This window comes from Sarcophilus harrisii, chromosome 1 (assembly GCF_902635505.1).
Source record: "Sarcophilus harrisii chromosome 1, mSarHar1.11, whole genome shotgun sequence".
Classification (NCBI taxonomy): Eukaryota; Metazoa; Chordata; class Mammalia; order Dasyuromorphia; family Dasyuridae; genus Sarcophilus; species Sarcophilus harrisii.
The window spans coordinates 686750772-686769836 of NC_045426.1; the positions used below are offsets into that span (position 1 = coordinate 686750772).

Sequence of the window (19065 nt, forward strand, 5' to 3'; positions counted from 1 at the left end):
AAGAAAAGAAAGTAAGACCACAGATGAAAATCAAAGGCTGACTCAACTATACAGTGTTACGAATTGAGAAATGGGCTAAAATTTCAAGATCCAGCCAAGTACCCTCCCTCCTTGCCCAGCCCCGGTCTGGAGGCCTATGGGCAAACAGCGTGTCCTCTCCCTTACCTCTGGAGACTACCCTTGAGGTCTGATAGCCGTTTCTTCTGCTTGCTGATGGAGCTACTACAGGAGGCCTGGAGTGTGGTCAGCTCTTCCAGCTTCTGTCTATATACTTTGTGGGTTTCCTAGAAAGAAGAGAATGAGAGGAGGCTTCATGAGACAGGATCAGCATGCAAAAGCAGCATCTGCAAAACACTGTAGAGTGTTTCAGATGGGACTGACAGAGAACAGTTTAACATGTCCTGCCTGATGGCAGACACCATGTTACCAGGACCAGTAAGACAAGAGAAGGTTCACAAAGCTTGAGACAAAAAGAGACACCCCACAAATTATGGATCATTTTTTCCCCCTGAGGCAATTGGGGTTAAATGACTTGCCCAGGGTCACACAACTAGGACTACCTGTGTGAAGTGTCTAAAGCCAGATTTGAACTCAGGTCCTCCAGACTTGCAGGACTTCTATCCACCGTGCCACCTAGCTGCCCCTATGGAGAACTTTTTTTTTTAATTATAGCTTTTTATTGACAGCGGATCACTTTTAAAAGAAGAAATACAATCTATCAACAACTATGAACAAAGGTGAGATTATCACTTGAGAAACATAGACTAAAACTCCTGCTCAAATTGGCAAGGAGAATTAAAAAATGGCAAGTCTATGTTGGAAGGGTTGTGGGAAGATAGGCACACGAATACACTGTTGGTGGAGTTGCAAAGTGGCCAACCATTTTGGGAAATGATGGGGAATTATCTGATAAATATCACTAAATTATTCATAAATTAGTTCCCAGTGATCCCTCTGCTTTGTATATACCCTAAGGAGGTCAAAGACAGAAAGTAAGACCCCGTGCGAGTTGAAATATTTAGAGCAAAGAAGTGTAAATGAAGTGGGGACCCTCTACCTGGAGAACGACTAAAGAGTCATATGAGTGTAGTGGAATATTATTGCCAGTGAGAAATGGCAAATTGGAGGAATTCAGAACATCAAAGACAACACTGGCTTTGGAGTTAGAGAGCCTGGGTTTATATCCCACTTTTGCCACCAGGGGCAGTTAGATGGAGCAGTGCAAGATCTGAAATCAAGAAAGCCTGGGTTCAAATCCTACCTCTGATGCCTTTATTAAATGATATAACCATTAGCAAGTCACAAGAACTTTTATCAACCTCAGTTTCTTCATCTGTAACATGAGGATAATAATGGTTCTACTTTCTGCAATTTCTGAGAGGATCAAGTGAGAAAACATGTTGTAAAGTGTTTTGAAAACTTTAGGGGCATGGAATAGCAGAATGGATAGAGCACCCACACTGGAGGAAGAACCTGAGTTCAAATCCAGCCTCATATTCTTCCTAGCTGTGTGATGCTGGTCAACTCACTTAATCCTAATTACCTCCAGAAGAAAAAAAAAGGAAGAAGCAAATGTTAAAGCATCCTATGAATGCTATTTAGCTGCTATTAATATAAACAACATTATAAAATAAATAATAATACAAATAAATTTGTGTGACCTTGGTCATGTTTATTTAAATCTCAGTTACTTTATCTGTAAAATTAAGGGGTCATATTTGATGGCCTCTAAAGTACTTTTTGGGAGAAGATATTTTCATTTTTATTATGAATTTAACAATCATCAATACAAAGAACAGATAAAAGGATTGTGCGTGAAACCACAAATTCCTATTACATACCCTTTATTTTTAACAATGTATATTACATCTATCATGGCAGTTACAAAATTGCCTTGTCTGCACTTCCCTTCCCCCCGCTGGATGTTTAGTTTTCTGTGCATTTTTTTGCTTTATTGATGGTGAGATTATACACATGCATTGTATGTGTATAGGTATGTATCTATGTGTGGGTCACTTCCACTGCCTCCAGCCCTCCAAAACTCTCTTCTGCATCAAATAAACTTTCAATCCAAACCAATTAACACATTTATTGCTGCTCAGGTGTTTGTCACATCTGATTCTTTGTGACCCTGTTCAGGGTTTTCTTGGCAAGAGATACGGAAGTGATTTGTCATTTCCTTCTCCAGCTCATTTTACAGATGATAAAACTGAGGCAAACAGGGTGAAGTGACTTGCCCTGGCCCACCCAGTTGGTAGGTGTCTGGGTTCAGATTTGAATCTGTGAAGACAAGTCTTCCTGACTCCAGGACTGGTGATCTATCCACTATGGCTCCCATAGCTGCCATGTACAGCACTCCATCCACTATGGTATCGCCTAGCATCATCCACGTCTCACTCCTGACCTCAGATTCCAAGGCCCCTCTAGTTCTAAATCTTTAATCACAAGACTTGTTTGTTATGGCTGGGACAAAGAGAAAAAGGAGAATTTATAGACAGAATTACTTCAATAATATAAATTCAGATATCAGAACTGATCAAAGGCAACGATCCAGCCTGGTTCCAGATGACTGAAATTAAAGCATTTTCTTCTAGACTGTGGACTAGTTGTGTAATCTTGGGCAAGCCATTTATCTTGGTTGGGCCTCAGTTTCCCCATCTGTAAATTGAAAGAGTTGGACTCAAAGACCCTGGAGGTTCCTTCTACTTCTTAATCTATAATCCTATCCTGTCGCAACAAATACAGTGCTGAGCCTAGTGTCAGGAAGATTTGCAAAATACTTTACAAATATTATTTCCTTTGATTCTCTCACAACCACCCTGAGAGGCAGGTGCTAAGACTGCCTCCATTTTACATATGAGGAAACTGAGACAGAGATTATGTGATTTACCCAGGGTCATACAGTTAATAAGTCTCTCTGACTCCAGGCCCTGTGCTCTAAGCACAGCTTAGCAGCTCTAGCTGCCATTCTATTATTTCACTGGCATAGGGAACTCCCTTTGAGAAACTGATTCCTGACTTTGTCTTGGCAGGCAGACTCCCAAATATTTTATATTATCTACAATTATTTTTTTCTTTATTAAAGCTCTTTATTTTTCAAAACATATGCATGGACAATTCTTTAACATTAACCCTTGCAAAACTTTATGTTCCAATTTTCACATCCCCTCCTCTAGATGGCAAGTAATCCAATATGTATTAAACATGGTAGAAATAGATGTTTAATTCAATATCTGCATACATATTTATACAATTATCTGGCTGCACAAGAAAAATCAAATCAAACTAGAAAAAAATGAGAAAGAAAATAAAACGCAAGCCAACCACAACAAAAGAAATAAAAAAAAAAAAAACTATGTTGTGATCCACACTCAGTTCCCAGTTCTCTCTCTGGTGTAGATGGCTCTCTTCATCACGAGATCATTGGAACTGCTCTGAATCACCTCACTGCTGGAGAGTCATGTCCATCAGAAGTGATCATCTTATAAAATTGTTGCCATGTACAATGATCTCCCGGTTCTGCTCATTTCACTTAGACTCAGTTCGTGTCTCCCCAAGCCTTTCTGAAATCATCCTGCTGTGATTGTTTCATTTCTTATAGAACAATAGTATTCCATAACATTCCATATACCATAACTTATTCAGCCATTTCCCCACTGATGGGCATCCACTCAGTTTCCATCTCCTTGCCACTATGAAAAGGACTGCTACAAACATTTTTTTCCCTTCTGCTAATTTTGTTTATTTATTTATTTTATTATAATAACTTTTTATTGACAGAACCCATGCCTGGGTAATTTTTTACAACATTATGCCTTGTACTCACTCCTATTCCGATTTCCCCCCCTCTCACTCCACCCTCTCCCCTAGATGGCAAGCAGTCCTATACATGTTAAATATGTCGTAGCATATCCTAGATATATATGTGTGCAGAACCAAACAGTTCTCTTGTTGCTCAGGGAGAATTGGATTCAGAAGGTAGAAATAACCTGGGATGAAAAACAAAAATGCAAGCAGTTTACTTTCATTTCCCAGTGTTCTTTCTTTGGGTGTAGCTGCTTCTGTCCATCATTGATCAATTGGAACTGAATTAGATCTTCTCTTTGTCAAAGAAATTCACTTCCATCAGAATATATCCTCATACAGTATCGTTGCTGAGGTATATAATGATCTCCTGGTTCTGCTCATTTCACTTAGCATCAGTTTCATGTAAGTCTCTCCAAGCCTCTCTGTATTCATCCTGCTGGTCATTTCTTACAGAACAATAATATTCCATAACATTCATATACCACAATTTACCCAACCATTCTCCAATTGATGGGCACCCATTCATTTTCCAGTTTCTAGCCACTACAAATAGGGCTGCCACAAACATTTTGGCACATACAGGTCCCTTTTCCTTCTTTAGTATCTCTTTGGGGTATAAGCTCAGTATGCTACAAACATTTTTGCACGTGTGGGTCCCTTTCCCTCATTTAAGATCTCTTTGGGATACAGGCCCAGTCTATGGTTATTTTAAATGGAATTTCTCTTTGTATCTCTTGCCCCTGGAGAAACTGATTCCTGATCAAAGCAGACTGACAAGTGCTCCACAATCTATAACTTGAATGGCCTGGGGGTGCCAAAAGGTAGAGTGGAATGGAACCCGGGTATTCCTGCCACGGAGGCCAGCTCACTAGCCACACCACCTCTGGATCCATAGATGGTGAAATAAAATACAAGCGGAGAACCTAAGAAATTACATCAGAAATGCAATGAGGAAACCCATGGGAAATGTGGTTCTGATGGGAGGCAGGTCAGAGATTGGAGAATGTGCCCAAGAGCACAGGAGCTGAATTTATTCAGGGCTAGAGGGAGACCTGAGAAGTCACTGAGCTAGCCTCTCTCCAATTTTACAGAAGAGAAGCTGTCTTGTCTGAGGTTCCCCAGGACAGAATGGGGCAAAGCCTGGTCTCAAACCGAGAACAAGGGTTCGCAGGCATTCTTTGCGTTGTTCATTATTGCCAGCTGTGTCTAAGGCATTAGGGATGAAACAGCCCAGGTACCCAGCATCCCCAGGAGAGCAGAAGAAGTGCTTCAGGTTCCCAAAGGGGCAGGAACCAACTGAGAAGCAGCTTGTGGCAGAAACTAACTGGGACAACTGGGAAAGCCCTCTATGAGGAATCACTCCATCCTGCAGATAATCACAAGCACTCGGCATCAGCAGCACTTGGCACAAGTCACTGGTTCATCCAGCACAAAAATGCTTGGGGGGCATAGATTCAGCTGGAAGAGAATTGGGGGTGATCCTCTATCCTCTCATTTGAGGCAACTGAGACTCAGAATGGTAACAGGATCAGAGGACCCTAAATCTAGGGCAGAATGGGATCTTAGAGGCCACTTAGCCCGATGCCCTTCATTTTATAAATGGAGAAACTGAGTCCAGGCAAGTTAACGGAGTTTACCCAAGACCACCCAAAGTCAGCACTTAAACGCACGTATTCAACGTCCACATCCTGGGGTCCTCCCAACAAACAAGCCGTCTCTCACTTGTCAAGGTTTCCAAAGCAGGTTCCCCTCCATCGTAACCCCGTGAAACAGTTCTTTCAATCTTTCCATTTTAGAGGGAGAGAAGGTAGGTTCAGAAAAGGCAAATTATTCAACCCTGTGAAAATCCAGGACAGCAAGACCTCCCCCATGCCTCCATCTGCACTATGAATCCCAGGCTGCTTTTGTTGGAAGAGACCTCCGAGTGTAACATCCGCAGCTGATAAGTAAACTGGGGTTGAGAAGTTCAATGACTTGCCCAGGATCACCCAGAAAATAAGTCTGGCTATTGCTGACCTCATGGAGGTCCACTGCCCAATGAAGATGCCGAGGGCACTGAGAAGTCCAGGGACTGAGCCACTGTCCCTGGTCACTATCAAAGGCAGGATACATCCAGCGAGCCAGCCACTAAGGCAGCGTGCAGCTCAGGCCCCCTGACTCCGAGACTTTATTTTTCCAGCAAAACCAAGGAAAAACTAGCGTCCTCTTGTTGGGCCTAGCATGGGGTGAAGGAATGGGAGAGCTCCATGCAAATGGGAGGAGAATTGCCAAGTACAGGGCTTGACTCACAGGCCCCACACAGAGACACATCCTGTGAAAACTGCCCATGGGAGGCGAGGAGGCAAAAGTGGAGCGCCCTGCCTTTCTGGCATAGGGAGGACTGATAGGGTCTGTAGTATACAGTTCCCAGAAGGAAGAAATCCCTGCTCCTCCACCCCTATACAAGCACCTGAACCCCAGCAGCTCGCACCTGATTTAAACCTCCCCCGATAATATCTGTTCCTCTGAGGGGGAAGGCAGTTGAGGGTCTTGGGAGAGTCGGGAAGAATGGGGTCTCTCCCAGAATGTAGCAGTCTCTTCTTCATATGTTCCCTTCAAAGAAGGGAATTCATTAATCACAAACAAGTTTGCGTCTATTAGGAATTAGAGATACCTGTGTAAACCTCTCTGGCCTCTGGAGACTCTAACCCATTAGGCTCCATGGCATCGAGGACCACACAGCTGGGAAACAGCTGGAGATGATTCAATGGCTGCAGACAAACCAGGGAGGAAAGAGGCCCCCAACCCGAGTACAGGAAGGTGCCGAAAGGAAACGGTCATCGTCCTGATAACTGGGGCCCTCCAATGGCCCAGTGTGGAGCTAGAGGCAGCTGAGTGGATCAGCAGAATTGGAGAAGTCCTTCCTCTGACTAGCAGTAGGATCCCCTGCCTCAGTTTCCCTACATGCAAAACAGGAATAACAGTAGCAACTTCCTCACAGAAATACTGGGAATCCAAGTGAGTCAAGCATCACATGTTAGCTGCTATTATTAATAAAAGGTGAATAGAGCACAGGTCTGGAGTCAGGAAAATCAGAGTTCAAATCCAGCCTTAGACAATGACTAGCTGTGTGATCCTAGACAAGTCACTTCACCCTGTTTATCTCAATTTCATCATCTGTCAAATGAGCTGGAGAAGGAAATGGCAAAACCACTCTAGTGTCTCTGCCAAGAAAACCTCAAATGCCTGAAAAATGACTCAACAACAACAAAATTAATAAGCTCAGTTTACAGATAAGGAAATCAAGATTCAAATTCACAGATCAGAGGTGAGATTTGAGTCTACCTCTTTACTGACTCTTCATCTACAATGGTTCTCATATTCACAGGCAGCTCCAGGAGCAAGAGACAGAGCGGGCAGTCAGCTCTGAATAACGGAGCCCTTTCAAAGCCATAGGACCTCATCACCACACTCTCTCAAGCTTGACCCATCAGTGAATCAGTTTGAATCTGACATAATCCCCTGCTCTTAAATCTGTTAGACTATGGTCCTACAAGGATACTCCCTTGCCAAACCCAACTTTAGATCACTCCCCATCAGCCTCCTTTTTTTCTACTCATTGAACAGAGCTGGAGGAAGTCACGAATTAGAGCTGACTGGACCTTTATAAGTTAATGCTATCTAATCCTGACTGGGCTCTCACAGCTGCCAGGCAATCCTTTTATTCCTTCCTAATTGATTCTCTATCCCCCTCTGCAGGCTCTTTTGTTGTTGTTGTTGTTGATGTTGTTGGGGGAGTTGACACTGTTCTAGCCAGTTTTTCCTCTTAAACATCTGATGGCTCACTCTCTGTTTCTTTTGCTGGATTACCCATTATATCAGTGGCATTTTATCTGTACATGGGGTTCCCTGCAGGCCACTGGTTAATCTGGTTTTAAAATGTAATGCAATAGGTGTGTCTCATTCTGTTTTTATTTATTTTGTTAAATATTTCTCAATTTGTTCTTAAGGTCTGGTCATGTTCCTCAAGCCTCCCACATCACCCCTCATACGTGAAATCATCAGCTGTGAGTTCCCTCTCCTCTTCTCACCCTCAATATCATCTCCTATTCTCACCTCCTTTACTCCAGTCTTTGATGGAATTCTTGCCCTCAAATCCCATTCTCTCCATTCTTCTCCAGCAGACTGCTCCCATAATCATTCCCACTCTAACCTTTAATTTCACCCTATTAGCAGCTTCACTGCTGCCTAGAGACACACATCTAAATTTCCCCCAAAATTTAAAAAACTTTCACTTGATTTTACAATCTTTTCCTTTTGTCAAACTCCTTGAACAAGTCTTCTAATTGCTGCCATCTCCACTTTCTCCTTCTATTTTTTCTCCCTCAATAGTATTTTATTTTTCCAGATGCATTTTTTCCAACATTTGTTTTTATAAGACTTTTCCACTTTCTTTTAAAACCTCAGAGATCTGGCTTCCAACCTTGTCATTTTGCTGAAGTTGCTCCTTCCCAAATCACCAAAAATAAACATATTATGAATTTGACATACAAATATGGTCATTTCCATACTCAAAGACCAGAAAAAAGAAACACATTGTATGGATGTATATATATGTGCAAAACTCTGAATGTGGCTGCCCTGTTGCTGCTTGGAATTCTCTCTCTTCTCATTTCTACATCTTTGCTATCCAGGCTCTTTTTGCATCTTACCCTTTCCCAGTGAGACTTTCTCCAGCCTCCTGTCTCTACCTTGTCTGTACATAGTATTTGCATGTTGTCTCCCCCACTGAACTGCTAAGTGACTTACTGATTGAAACTCAATTATGCACACTTGCTTTTTTCCATGTTTATAACACATTTAACATGGTAATGGGTAACGATGTTAGCTTGCCTTTTTTAAACTTCCTTTGGCTTTCTTCAAGTTATCTTATAATTGTTCCATTCTCTTCTTCCTATCCCTTCTCCTCCAGTATTCCTCCTCTCTCACCCCTCAAAATAAATTCCTTCTCTTGTAACATAGAAGCACAATTAAATAAACCAGATTTCAATCATTAGCCATGTCTGAAGCCGTATGTCTTCCTGCACCCTTATTGCCCCTGTAGTCCAGTCCAACACCATTCAGTCAAGAGGAAGAGAAGATATCAGTTTCATCATTGGTTTTCAAGGGTAGGCCTTCTTAAATTTGTTCCACTCACAACCCCTTTTCACCCAAGAAATCCTTCCATGACCCCAGGTATATAGCTAAATAAGATAGGTACACAAATCAAACATTTGTTAATAATAAATCAAAACTTCACAACCTCCATATTCAGTTACATGATCCCATATGGGGGGTATGAACCAAAGATTAAGAAGCTGGCTTTTAGGGGAGCTATTTTAGAGTTCTTAAATCTTTTAGTCACTAACAATCTCTTTTGCCAAATTGGACGGCCTTTCCTCAATCTTTTCTGCAGTCTTTGCCACTGCTGACTTCTCCTTCCGGAGTATATTTTTGTGTTTGTGATTCTTTTGTTGTTGATACTGGTCTACCCAGGTTTTCCTCTTAAATGGTGTGACTGCCCAATCTTTGTCTCTTTTGCTAAATTACCCATTATATCAGTGGCATTTCATCCATACATGGGGGATCCTTGCAGGCTACTGTTGATTTCATTTTTAAAATGTAATGCTATCAGAATCTCATTGTATTTTTATTTATTTTGTTAAGTATTTCCCAATTTGCTTTTAATGTGGTTCAATCACACTCTGGAATGACACCTCACATTCAAAGCACACCCTCACCCCAAGTGTGGGTGCTCCCCAAGGCTTAGCCTTGGGCCCTCTTCTCTTCCCTATCCACTCTCAGTGACCTCATCAGCTCTCAGGGGTTCAATTATTCTCTCTATGTGGATGATTCCCTGATCTGGAGATCTAGCCCGAGTCTCGAGTCTCGTCTCCTGAGTTCTTTCATCTCAAATTGCCTTTTGGACATGTCCCACAGGCATCTCAAACTCAACGCATTCAAAACCAAGCTCATTCTCTTTTCTTCCAAATCCAGGCTGTCTCAATAACCTGCAGTAGCTCCCTATTACTTCTGGGATGGAATATAAACACCTTTGTATCTTGCAGTTTAAATCTTTTTACAATCCAGCCTCTCACTACCTCTTCTGCAAAGAAAGGCAAAAAACCATCCAGTACCAGCTCTCAGGGAGCTCACAGTTCAATGGGGGAGACAACATGCAAATACTATGTACAGACAAGGTAATGCCAGAATATAAGCACCTTAAGGACAGGAGCTTTTTCTATTTTCCTTTTATCTTCAGTATCTAGTCTAGTTCCTGGCACACAGTAGGTACTTAACAAAGGCTTGATTGCTTGACTGGCAAGGAATAATTTTCTTTTTCTTTAGTCCTAAACTGTTTTTTTGTTTTGTTTTCTCGGATTTTTTTTTTTTTTTTTGGTCTGGACACAATGTAGGGAAGTTAAATGAATTGTCTTTGCATACTCTGTATAAACAGGAGGCAAGATTTAAATTCAAGTTTTCCAGCTTCTGAGACAGCCAATCTACATTCACTAGTAGAGACCAAACTGCTTCTTTATGCACCCTTAAAATAAGAGACTGTTCAATGCAGAAGAGGTTTACCGGCCCCACTCTAACACAAGCCGCCTTAACACATAGTAGGACATAATGGGAGCTCCTCCCTAGAAGTCAGTCACAAGACTTGGATGCCATTGGCCAGATCCAGGTACAGCCACAGCCAATGTCTGCCTCAGAGCACACCATGAGCTGGATACTGGACCTCCCACAGCTAAGAGGACCCTTAGGTACTTTAGGACCTGGAGCCAGGAGGACCCAAGTTCAAAGCCAACCTCAGACACTTATTGGTTGTATGACCCTGGCCGAGTAAAAGAAGGAATCAAGTCTCGTGACTACAGACTCAGCACGCTTTCCACTGTCATGGAAAGGATTATCCTTATTTGACCCAGGAAATCCCAAAGAAGGGTCTCAGGTTTGGGGGTTTGCCCACTGTTAGAGGGTTTCCTGACTCCAAAGCTCCCTGGGTTTGGGGCTCTACATGATGAAGACCAGACTTGGCCACGCTCCTGGCATCTCTATGGCAACCAATTGTTTACAAAGCGCTCAAAGGCTCATAGGAGCCCCTGCCACCCTAGGAGCTGCTTCAAGCATGAAGCATTCCATTTTACAGATAAGGAAACTGAGGCACAGGGCAGTGAAGCAAGGAGGCCATGGTCACCCAGTTAGAAAATGTTCATCCATCATCCATTTAATGATTAGCCAGATGTTACACTGAGCTACAGGGAGAGAAAGAAAGGGGAAAAAGCAGTGGCTGAGCCCAGAAAGTTTCCATTCTAATGAGGATGATGGCATACATACATAGAAACATTCACACACAAGCATTTTACACATATATGTGTGCACACACATATGAGATAGGGTATGGTTCTACACACAGATAAGTGTGTGCATGTATGTATACATATACACATGTATGTGTGAACCCACACAAACACGCAGTTATTCAGAGGTGTTAGACATGCACACATATGTGGACACTTCATGTAGATATATGTGTATATATATACACTTACATATGATAGGATAAAATATATACACACATATGTACACACACCCACAGATATGTATGTATGTGTGTATATATATATATATATACATATATATATATACATATATATATGTATATATATATATATATATACACACACACACAGATACACTCACATATGATAGGATAACACACATATACATATGTACACAAACCCATAGAGAGAGATGTGTGTGTATATATAATATGATTATATATACATATATATGGCATATACCTATTGATAAATGTGTAAGTATAATATATACATACATATGGGGTATATAAGCACGTGTGCAAACCTACATACACACACATTCACCTACATGTGGGCATGTATGTATACACTGCACACCTGTGTGACTGCCCGAGCATGTGCATGTACGTACACATTCACACACCTTTACATGAGTACAAGTGCACCCATGAGCCTTTAGGAGAGGGTTGGGGATGGGGCCTCCTGCAGAGAGGGGCTCGGGGGCTTGCTGAGCGTCTCTAAGGAGGGGCCTCCTGCAGAGAGGGAGGCGGGGGCTTGCTGAGCATCTGCAATCCTGCAGAGAGGAGGTCAGGGGCCTGCTGAGTGTCCCCAAGGAGGGCTCTCCCCACTGCACTTGGCAGACCCCAGTCCCAGACTCTCCCACTTTATGGACTGCCTCTGTCCTAGAAGCTCCCAGGCTCCCAGGTAGCTGCCCCTGGTAACTGAGCCTGTCCTGCCGGCGTTACTGGCAGTGATTTCTGCTAAAGGGGGCGGAAAAAGGACCAGGGACAGATGATGACGACCGAAAGAGCATCGAAGGGAACAGAGTGACCTTGGCTGGGCTCTCCCTCTGGCAGAAGCTGAGCCAGGTGACTGGTGTTTCCTGCCCAGCCTGCTGAGGGGCCATCTGGTCCAGGATGGGCAGAGACTGGGCACTCAGGAGGCTCCATCCAACCCCACCCAGCAGCCAATAAGCCTCATGCTACACAAACGGGGCAAAAGCACCAGAAAGGCACGCTGGGATCAACAGATAACACATTTAAGTGCCTGGAAATCTCAAAGTGCTAACCAGCAGAAAACCGCCAGTTATTACTGTCATTGCTATTAATAATAATTAGTATTATTATAGTGCTGGACTGAAAAGGAAGACGAGTTCAAATTCCATCCCTGACACTAGCTGTATGACCCTGAGCAAATCGCTTATTTTGTTTGCCTCAATTTCCTCATCTGTAAAAGGAGGGGAAGATCTTGAGAGTCTCTAAGGTTCTTTCCAGAACGAAATTCACGATCTTTTGATAAAATGAAAAAGTCCCTACACCCAAGGAGTTACGTTACATTATGAGGGAGCACAAAATGTGAAAAGCTAAGTAAGTCTGTATGGCCATTGGAGTTACAAAGCACTAGCTACTAAGGGGTTCAGGGAATGTTTTCCAGGGATGAAGACTTGAAGGAACCAAGAGGAGGGGGCCCATTTTAGGGATGGAAGCACAGCATGGACAAAGACAAAGTGGCAAGAGAGGAAGGCTCAAGTTTCCATTTTGGAGAAGGGAAATCCATCCAATGAACATTTATTAAGTGGTACTATACAACACTGAAGCAGTCGCTGCCCTCAAGGAGCTTCCATTCAGGGCCCAAAAGCAAGACAGAGAGGTGTGGTTTGGGGGAGGGGGCAATAAAGAAAAGGCAGATTTGGGTCAGCAACTACACGTTCATCTCCACCTGAGGGCTAAGAGAAGGCAGTCCCAGGCTTTCTGGGCTCCCTTCAAAGCAAGGAGGGGGGTGGGCTTAAAGGGTCTCTAGACTGTAAGCAGCAGACAGGAAACATCCATCAAAATGGCATCTCAGCATCAGTGAGTGACCTTCTGTGGTCATGGCGCAGGCCACAAAATCAGGAGCGAAAGCCACCCTAGCTGGGCCCACACTGAGTGCCAGAATCCACACCTTCCCACCCCATCCACTAGACAGTCCAAAGACCTTTACTGCTCACCCCAGGAAAGTTCCCCTCACCCCAAGGCACCCAGGGGATTCTGAAAGAAAACTGATTTCTCTCTTCCAATGGAAAGCCCCCAAGTTTTGGGTGAGAGGGGGAGGTCCCAGCAGCCTTTGGAGTTCTGCCTCCCTCATCCTGATGAGGAGATGGGCAGGCTTCCTCTTTTCTGGCTGCATTCTCTAGAACTGGAAAAACAAAAACCCAGGGACCTCAGACACCGCCCCAGAGGTAGCTGCAGCCACAGAGGGAAAGAATAGGATGTGGCAGGCGGAGATCCAGATGTGGCCAACGTGAACGCTGGGGACACTGAGGAGAAAGCTGTGATTTAAACAATAAAAGGACTCCACTGGGCGAAGCTTTCTGCCCACAGCCTGCCAGGTGCGCATCGCTGAGCCCCTTCCCTCGCCTCTCCTTTGGGATGCTGCCCTATTCACACCCATGATTTTTATGGCGTCCGGGTCCCAGCAGCCTTCCATCCCGGGACCTCCTGGGCTCCCAGGGAAGGCGAGCAGACTCATTCTGTCTTTGGTCTAGAGCCAGCACGGGAGACAAGAGCAGGGACAGCAAATGACCTACTTAAAGGTCCGGGCTGGAGGCAGGGGTCTTGCCTTCTCATCTGCACCACAGGAGGCCCCCTTCCATACACTGGGAGGTCACCCACTTAAGATCTACAAACCTCATCATATGCACTGAATGCAAGAGGCGCCTCCAAAAATGGGGTTCAAGTCCTATTTCTGGGATTTACTGGCTATATCATTCTGGCCAAGGTGAATCACCTCACTGATCTAGTTACTTCATCTGCAACATGGACTTAATGCCCGTGGAAGTCCTACCTGTCGGGAGGGATTTTTTCTTTAAAAACGCAGTATGACTGGTCTCAGACACAATACTTCCTAACTGTGTGACCCTGGGCAAGTCACAACCCCAATTGCCTCAGCAACAAATTTTAAAAAATTAAAAAAATAATAACAAAAAGGCAGTATGAGGTACCAGTCCTGGAGTCAGGAGAACCTAACTTCAAATCTTACTAGCTTTGCCTCCCAAAAACAAAAATAAAGAGGCACTGTAGTAGACAGGGTAGATATATGGCCTTAGGAACAGGAAGTCTTAGGTTCAATGTTCACCTCTGATACAAAATGGGCCTATGACCCTGAGACTGGGTATCTCAGTGTCTCCAGACAACTCTCTAAAATCAAAAATCGCAGAGAAAATGTCAACTGGGTTTACTCCTCTTCCAAGAAATCACTCAGGGTGATCATGAGAATTAAATGCAGTAATTTGCTAAGGCAGCTGGGTGTTAGGTACTAGGCCAGGAGACAAGAAGACCTGAATTCAAATACAGCCTCAGAGACATCCTAGCAGCGTGATATGGGTTTCACCTTGTCTGCCTCAGTTTCCTCCTCTCAAATGAGCTGGAGAAGGAAATGGCCAACATTCCAGTGTCCCTGCCAAGAAAGCCCCAAAGGGGGCCATGGAGAGTCAGCAAACTTTCCAAGCCCGAAGGACGGCTGGAATATAAGCTCCTTGAGGGCAGGGCCTCATCCCGTTGGTTTTGTCTTTGTATCCCCAGGAGTAGCATCGGTTAGTGATTGATGACCGTTACCACTCTCGGGACTGAGCTTTTGTCAATCCTGGGCTCTCAGACCAAGAACATAACAGGATCGGAACCAGTTCTGGAGTCAGGGAACTTGATTAACCTCTCCCGGCCTCAGTTTCCTTGGCCGTAAAAGAAGGGGTTGGAGTCAGCGGCCTCTATTTCTGGACCTTGAGGTCTTCCTCTGTAAAATGGGGTGAGAGGGAGGGTGTCTAAAGCCCTTTTCATCTTCAGAAAGAGTGAGCTGCGGCTCCTGGTCACCTGCTCCCCCTCAGGAGACCTTTCACCAGAGGTTCCCCCTCTGCCCTCGGGCGAGGTACCCCCAAAGCCTGGGAAAACAATAACTACCCCAGCTTGTAAAATATTCCTTTGCAGCTTAGCCTGCCAAGACTTGCTATCTAATTGCTGTTAATTGCATTGATTACATAGCTCAGAAGTGTCAGCCTCCACCTCCTCAGCCCAGGAACGGGCAAAGGAAAAGTATTAATGGCAACAGCATAAAAAACCCAAACCTCCCCCAAACCTCCCTGCTCCCCCCAGTGACCCCAAAGACACAGCAGGAGAAAGCCAAATTGAGCATCAGGGCTGGCTGAACTTTTCTTATCTTCTGAGATCCAGAGAGAGAGCTTTGGGGTAACAGGCTTGATCCATTTTCGGGGGGGGGGGGAAGTGGAGCAACTGCTGCCCAGCAGGTAGAGTAGGCCGCTGCCCTGGTAGGCTTCTGTCACTAGAGATCAAAGGGACCCTGGAGACCATGTAGTCCAATAACGCCCTCCCTGCATGGAGAAGCCCAGAGTGGGCTGCTCGGGGATCCAGGTGGCCAGTAAGAAGTAGCTCCAGAATTTGAACCCTACGAGAGGCAACCTCCCATTTTCCAAGAGAATCAAACTAGTTAAGCTGAAAGAGCATCCAGCCCAACCATCTTCTAGGGAAAGAAACGGAGACAAAACGAGTGCCGGGTCCAAGATCATTGCTTAGCTGAGGCTCGTGCACCACGAGGCCTCTGTCCTGGATACTTCCACTGGCAGGAAAAAGAAGCAGGGATCCCCTTTGGGCGGGGGTGAGGTTCCTCATCCCCTCTGCCCACCCCCAGCCTCTTCCACCTCCTCCAATTCAATCTCCCTCCTTCCCAGCAGTTCACAGCCTCCCCAACCTTCTCTGAAACCCACCTTTGGAAAAAGCCAGCCTCAAGCCAGTCAACCAAGGGCTGAGCGAGACACCCAGAAGTACGAGGTTCGGCCTTTGGCTGGCAGAGGGAGGGAAGGCTGGAAATAAGACTGTGAACAGAGAAGCAGCGTTCAGACGGGTAACACCTCCCCCCCAGCTTTCCCTACTCAAACCAAATCAAGAGATGAACAGCGGGGTGGTGCAGTGGACACAGCACTAGTCCTGAAGTCAGGAGGACCTGATTCAAATGTGACCGCAGAGACTTAACACTTCTGGCTGTGTGACCCTGGGCAAGTCACTCAACCCCAATTGCCAAGAAAGAAAAGAAAGAGAAAGAGAAAGAGAGAGAAAGAAAAAAGAGAGAGAGAAATTGAAAGAAGAGAAAAAGAGAGAAAGAGAGAAAGAAAGAAGAGAGAGAAAGGAAGGGAAAGGAAGGGAAAGGAAGGGAAAGGAAGGGAAAGGAAGGGAAAGGAAGGGAAAGGAAGGGAAAGGAAGGAAGGAAGGAAGGAAGGAAGGAAGGAAGGAAGGAAGGAAGGAAGGAAGGAAGGAAGGAAGGAAGGAAGGAAGGAAGAAGGAAAAGGAAAGTCTTCTTGGTCGACCCCAGCCAGGGCCATACCCTCTGGACAACAGCAGGGGCCCAGGCACTTCTCCCAGCGGCGCTCACCCCACGGAAGACGCCAGGTCCGGGCGGCTGAGGGACCGGAGGCCGAGGGACCGGGGCCGAGGGTCCCGGGGGCCGAGGGTCCGGGGACGGGGGGCCGAGGGTGCCGGGGGCCGAGGGTGCCGGGGGCCGAGGGACCGGGGGCCGAGGGACCGGGGGCCGAGGGTGCCGGCGGCTGAGGGTCCGGGGGCCGAGGGCCCGGGGGCCGAGGGTCCGGGGGCCGAGGGTGCCGGCGGCTGAGGGTCCGGGGACGGGGGGCCGAGGGACCGGGGGCCGAGGGTCCGGGGGCCGAGGGTGCCGGCGGCTGAGGGTCCGGAGACGGGGGGCAGCAGCCTCCTTGGGCCGGCCGGCCAGAGCTGGCAGCTATCGCCTGCGGGCATCACGCCCTCACACAGATGGCCGGGCTGTGGGGGTCCGGGGGGCGCACGGGGGAGGCCCCGAGTCAGCAGCCAGGGAAGGAGGCGCGGGGGAGCCGGACCGAGCGCCGAGTTAGGGGTGGCCCACGGCCAGGAGTCCCACAAACGAGCTCCGAGGCTCCGGCCCCCCGCGGGGGGAGCCCCCTGCCATTAACTTTCCCAAGCAGCGCGTGAGAGAGGAGACAAAGGTGAGACGGTGACAGAGACGGAGGAGAGACCGGAGATGGAGAGGCAGAGAAAGATGGAGAGACGGGGGGCAGGGACGGGCGGGCGAGGGCAGAGCGGGGGGCAGGAATGGGCTCCGCCTGCCGGGGACCCGCGGGCGCTCCCCCCGTCCCTGGCGGCCCGAGGCCGGGCTCTCGGAGAAAAGGGACCACCGCCAGGGGACGGGCCCCGCCCCGGGCTCGCACGCGGACGCGGCTGGGGCTCCCACTGGCCGGCGGGCGGACCCGGGCCCCGGGCCGGGGAAGTCCCGGGGTGGGGGCGGGGCGGGGGCCGGAGCGCCAGCTCAGGGAGAGGGGCCGGGGGAGGGGGAGGGGGAGGGGGCCGGCCGTGCTCGCGCGCCCCCCGCGGGCCCCACCTGCAATTCCTGGAATTCCTCCTCCAGCTCGTGCCACTCGCGTTCGCAGCGCTCGAGCTGCGCGAACATGGTGCAAGGCGGGCGGGCGGCGGCGGCGGCGGCGGCGGCGGCTCCTGCTGCAGCTCGAGCCCCCCTCTCCGCCGCACACCCCGCGCACCCCGCGCGAGCTCCTCCCGCCCACGCCCTCGTCCGGCACCAGCTGTTCCTGCGCGGCCCGGAACCACGCCCTCCAGTGACGTCACGCCCACACTGTCCCGCCCTCCCGCACAGCCGGGGTAGCGCGGTGCGCACGCGCATGCTCCTTGACCCCGCTCGTCCCGGGCCACCCTCCTGCCAATGCCGGAGCTCCCCGGACCTGGCCGGCGCGCGGGCTGACACCGATACCCTCGCTCTCCACGGGGAGCCCCTCCCCCCCGCCGGCAGTCCCTGTCGCCGCGAGGGCTTCGGCCGCAGTTTGAGCCCCGGCTCCAACCCCGCCCCCGCCTCGCCTTGCGGACGTCCCCCGGCTGCCTCGGCAGCGCCCGCCAAGGTCACTGGCCCGGGACCGCCCGGGGAAGGCGCGCGGGGCGTCTCCCAGCCCCCTCCTCCGGCCCCCGGGCGGCAAAAAGGCGGGCGTCATTTTAGCGGGTTCTCGAGCTTTCTGCCGCGGGGAGCGACAAGCGACTCCCCCGGAGCGGGACCTCTTTGTCCGGGAGGAGGCGCCGCCTGCCTTTCCCACCCGGATCTAGGGTCACCGTGCGGGGCTTATCGGCGCTTCACTCCGGGGGGGGGAGGGGGCGGTTCTGGTTCCCTTCCTGCCCCCGCATTTCTTGAGGATTTCAAAGCTGGGAAACAGCCTAGAGGCGGCCCCGAGGGAGAGCCGTACGTAAGCTTCTGGAGCCTTCGGCGCCGGGCTTCGGCCCCTCCCCCCACGCCGCCCCTGTCATTCATTCCCACCGGGTCACAATCTAGAAGTGCACGCGCCGGTCACTCCCCCTGCTCAGCCCTCCGTGGCTCCCTGCTATCTCTGGCGTGGGGGCCGGGGGCCTGGCGCAGGGTGCGGAGCGGGGACCATTTGTACGGCTCCTGCACCGCACGAGAAAACTTTCCAAGGCAGGCCAGAACCTTCTCTGCCGTTGGAGAGTTCTAGAAAGCTGACCGGGGGTGGGAGAGATAGATGACCTGCCCGGAGTCGCATGGCCCCGTACCCGGGTCTCGCTGCTTCCGGGAGGGGACAGGCGTCTTGCTCACGGGGACCGACTGTGCTCCCTCTCCTCACCTCTCCCCCATTCCTTTAAGACTCCGCTCGTTC

General features: G+C 48.2%; 1 protein-coding gene across 1 annotated transcript in view; it reads right to left on the reverse strand.

Moving 5' to 3' along the window:
- TMEM120B (transmembrane protein 120B) overlaps nucleotides 1-18003 on the reverse strand; it is a 39654-nt gene extending 21651 nt beyond the window's left edge. The window contains exons 1-2 of the mRNA XM_031948531.1: nucleotides 17775-18003; nucleotides 166-284 (exon numbers count right to left, since the gene is read on the reverse strand). Of these exons, the coding sequence (XP_031804391.1) occupies nucleotides 166-284; nucleotides 17775-17843 (188 nt within the window). The 5' untranslated portion in view covers nucleotides 17844-18003. The remainder of the gene's footprint in view (nucleotides 1-165; nucleotides 285-17774) is intronic.
- Between the last annotated feature and the right edge of the window lie 1062 nt (nucleotides 18004-19065).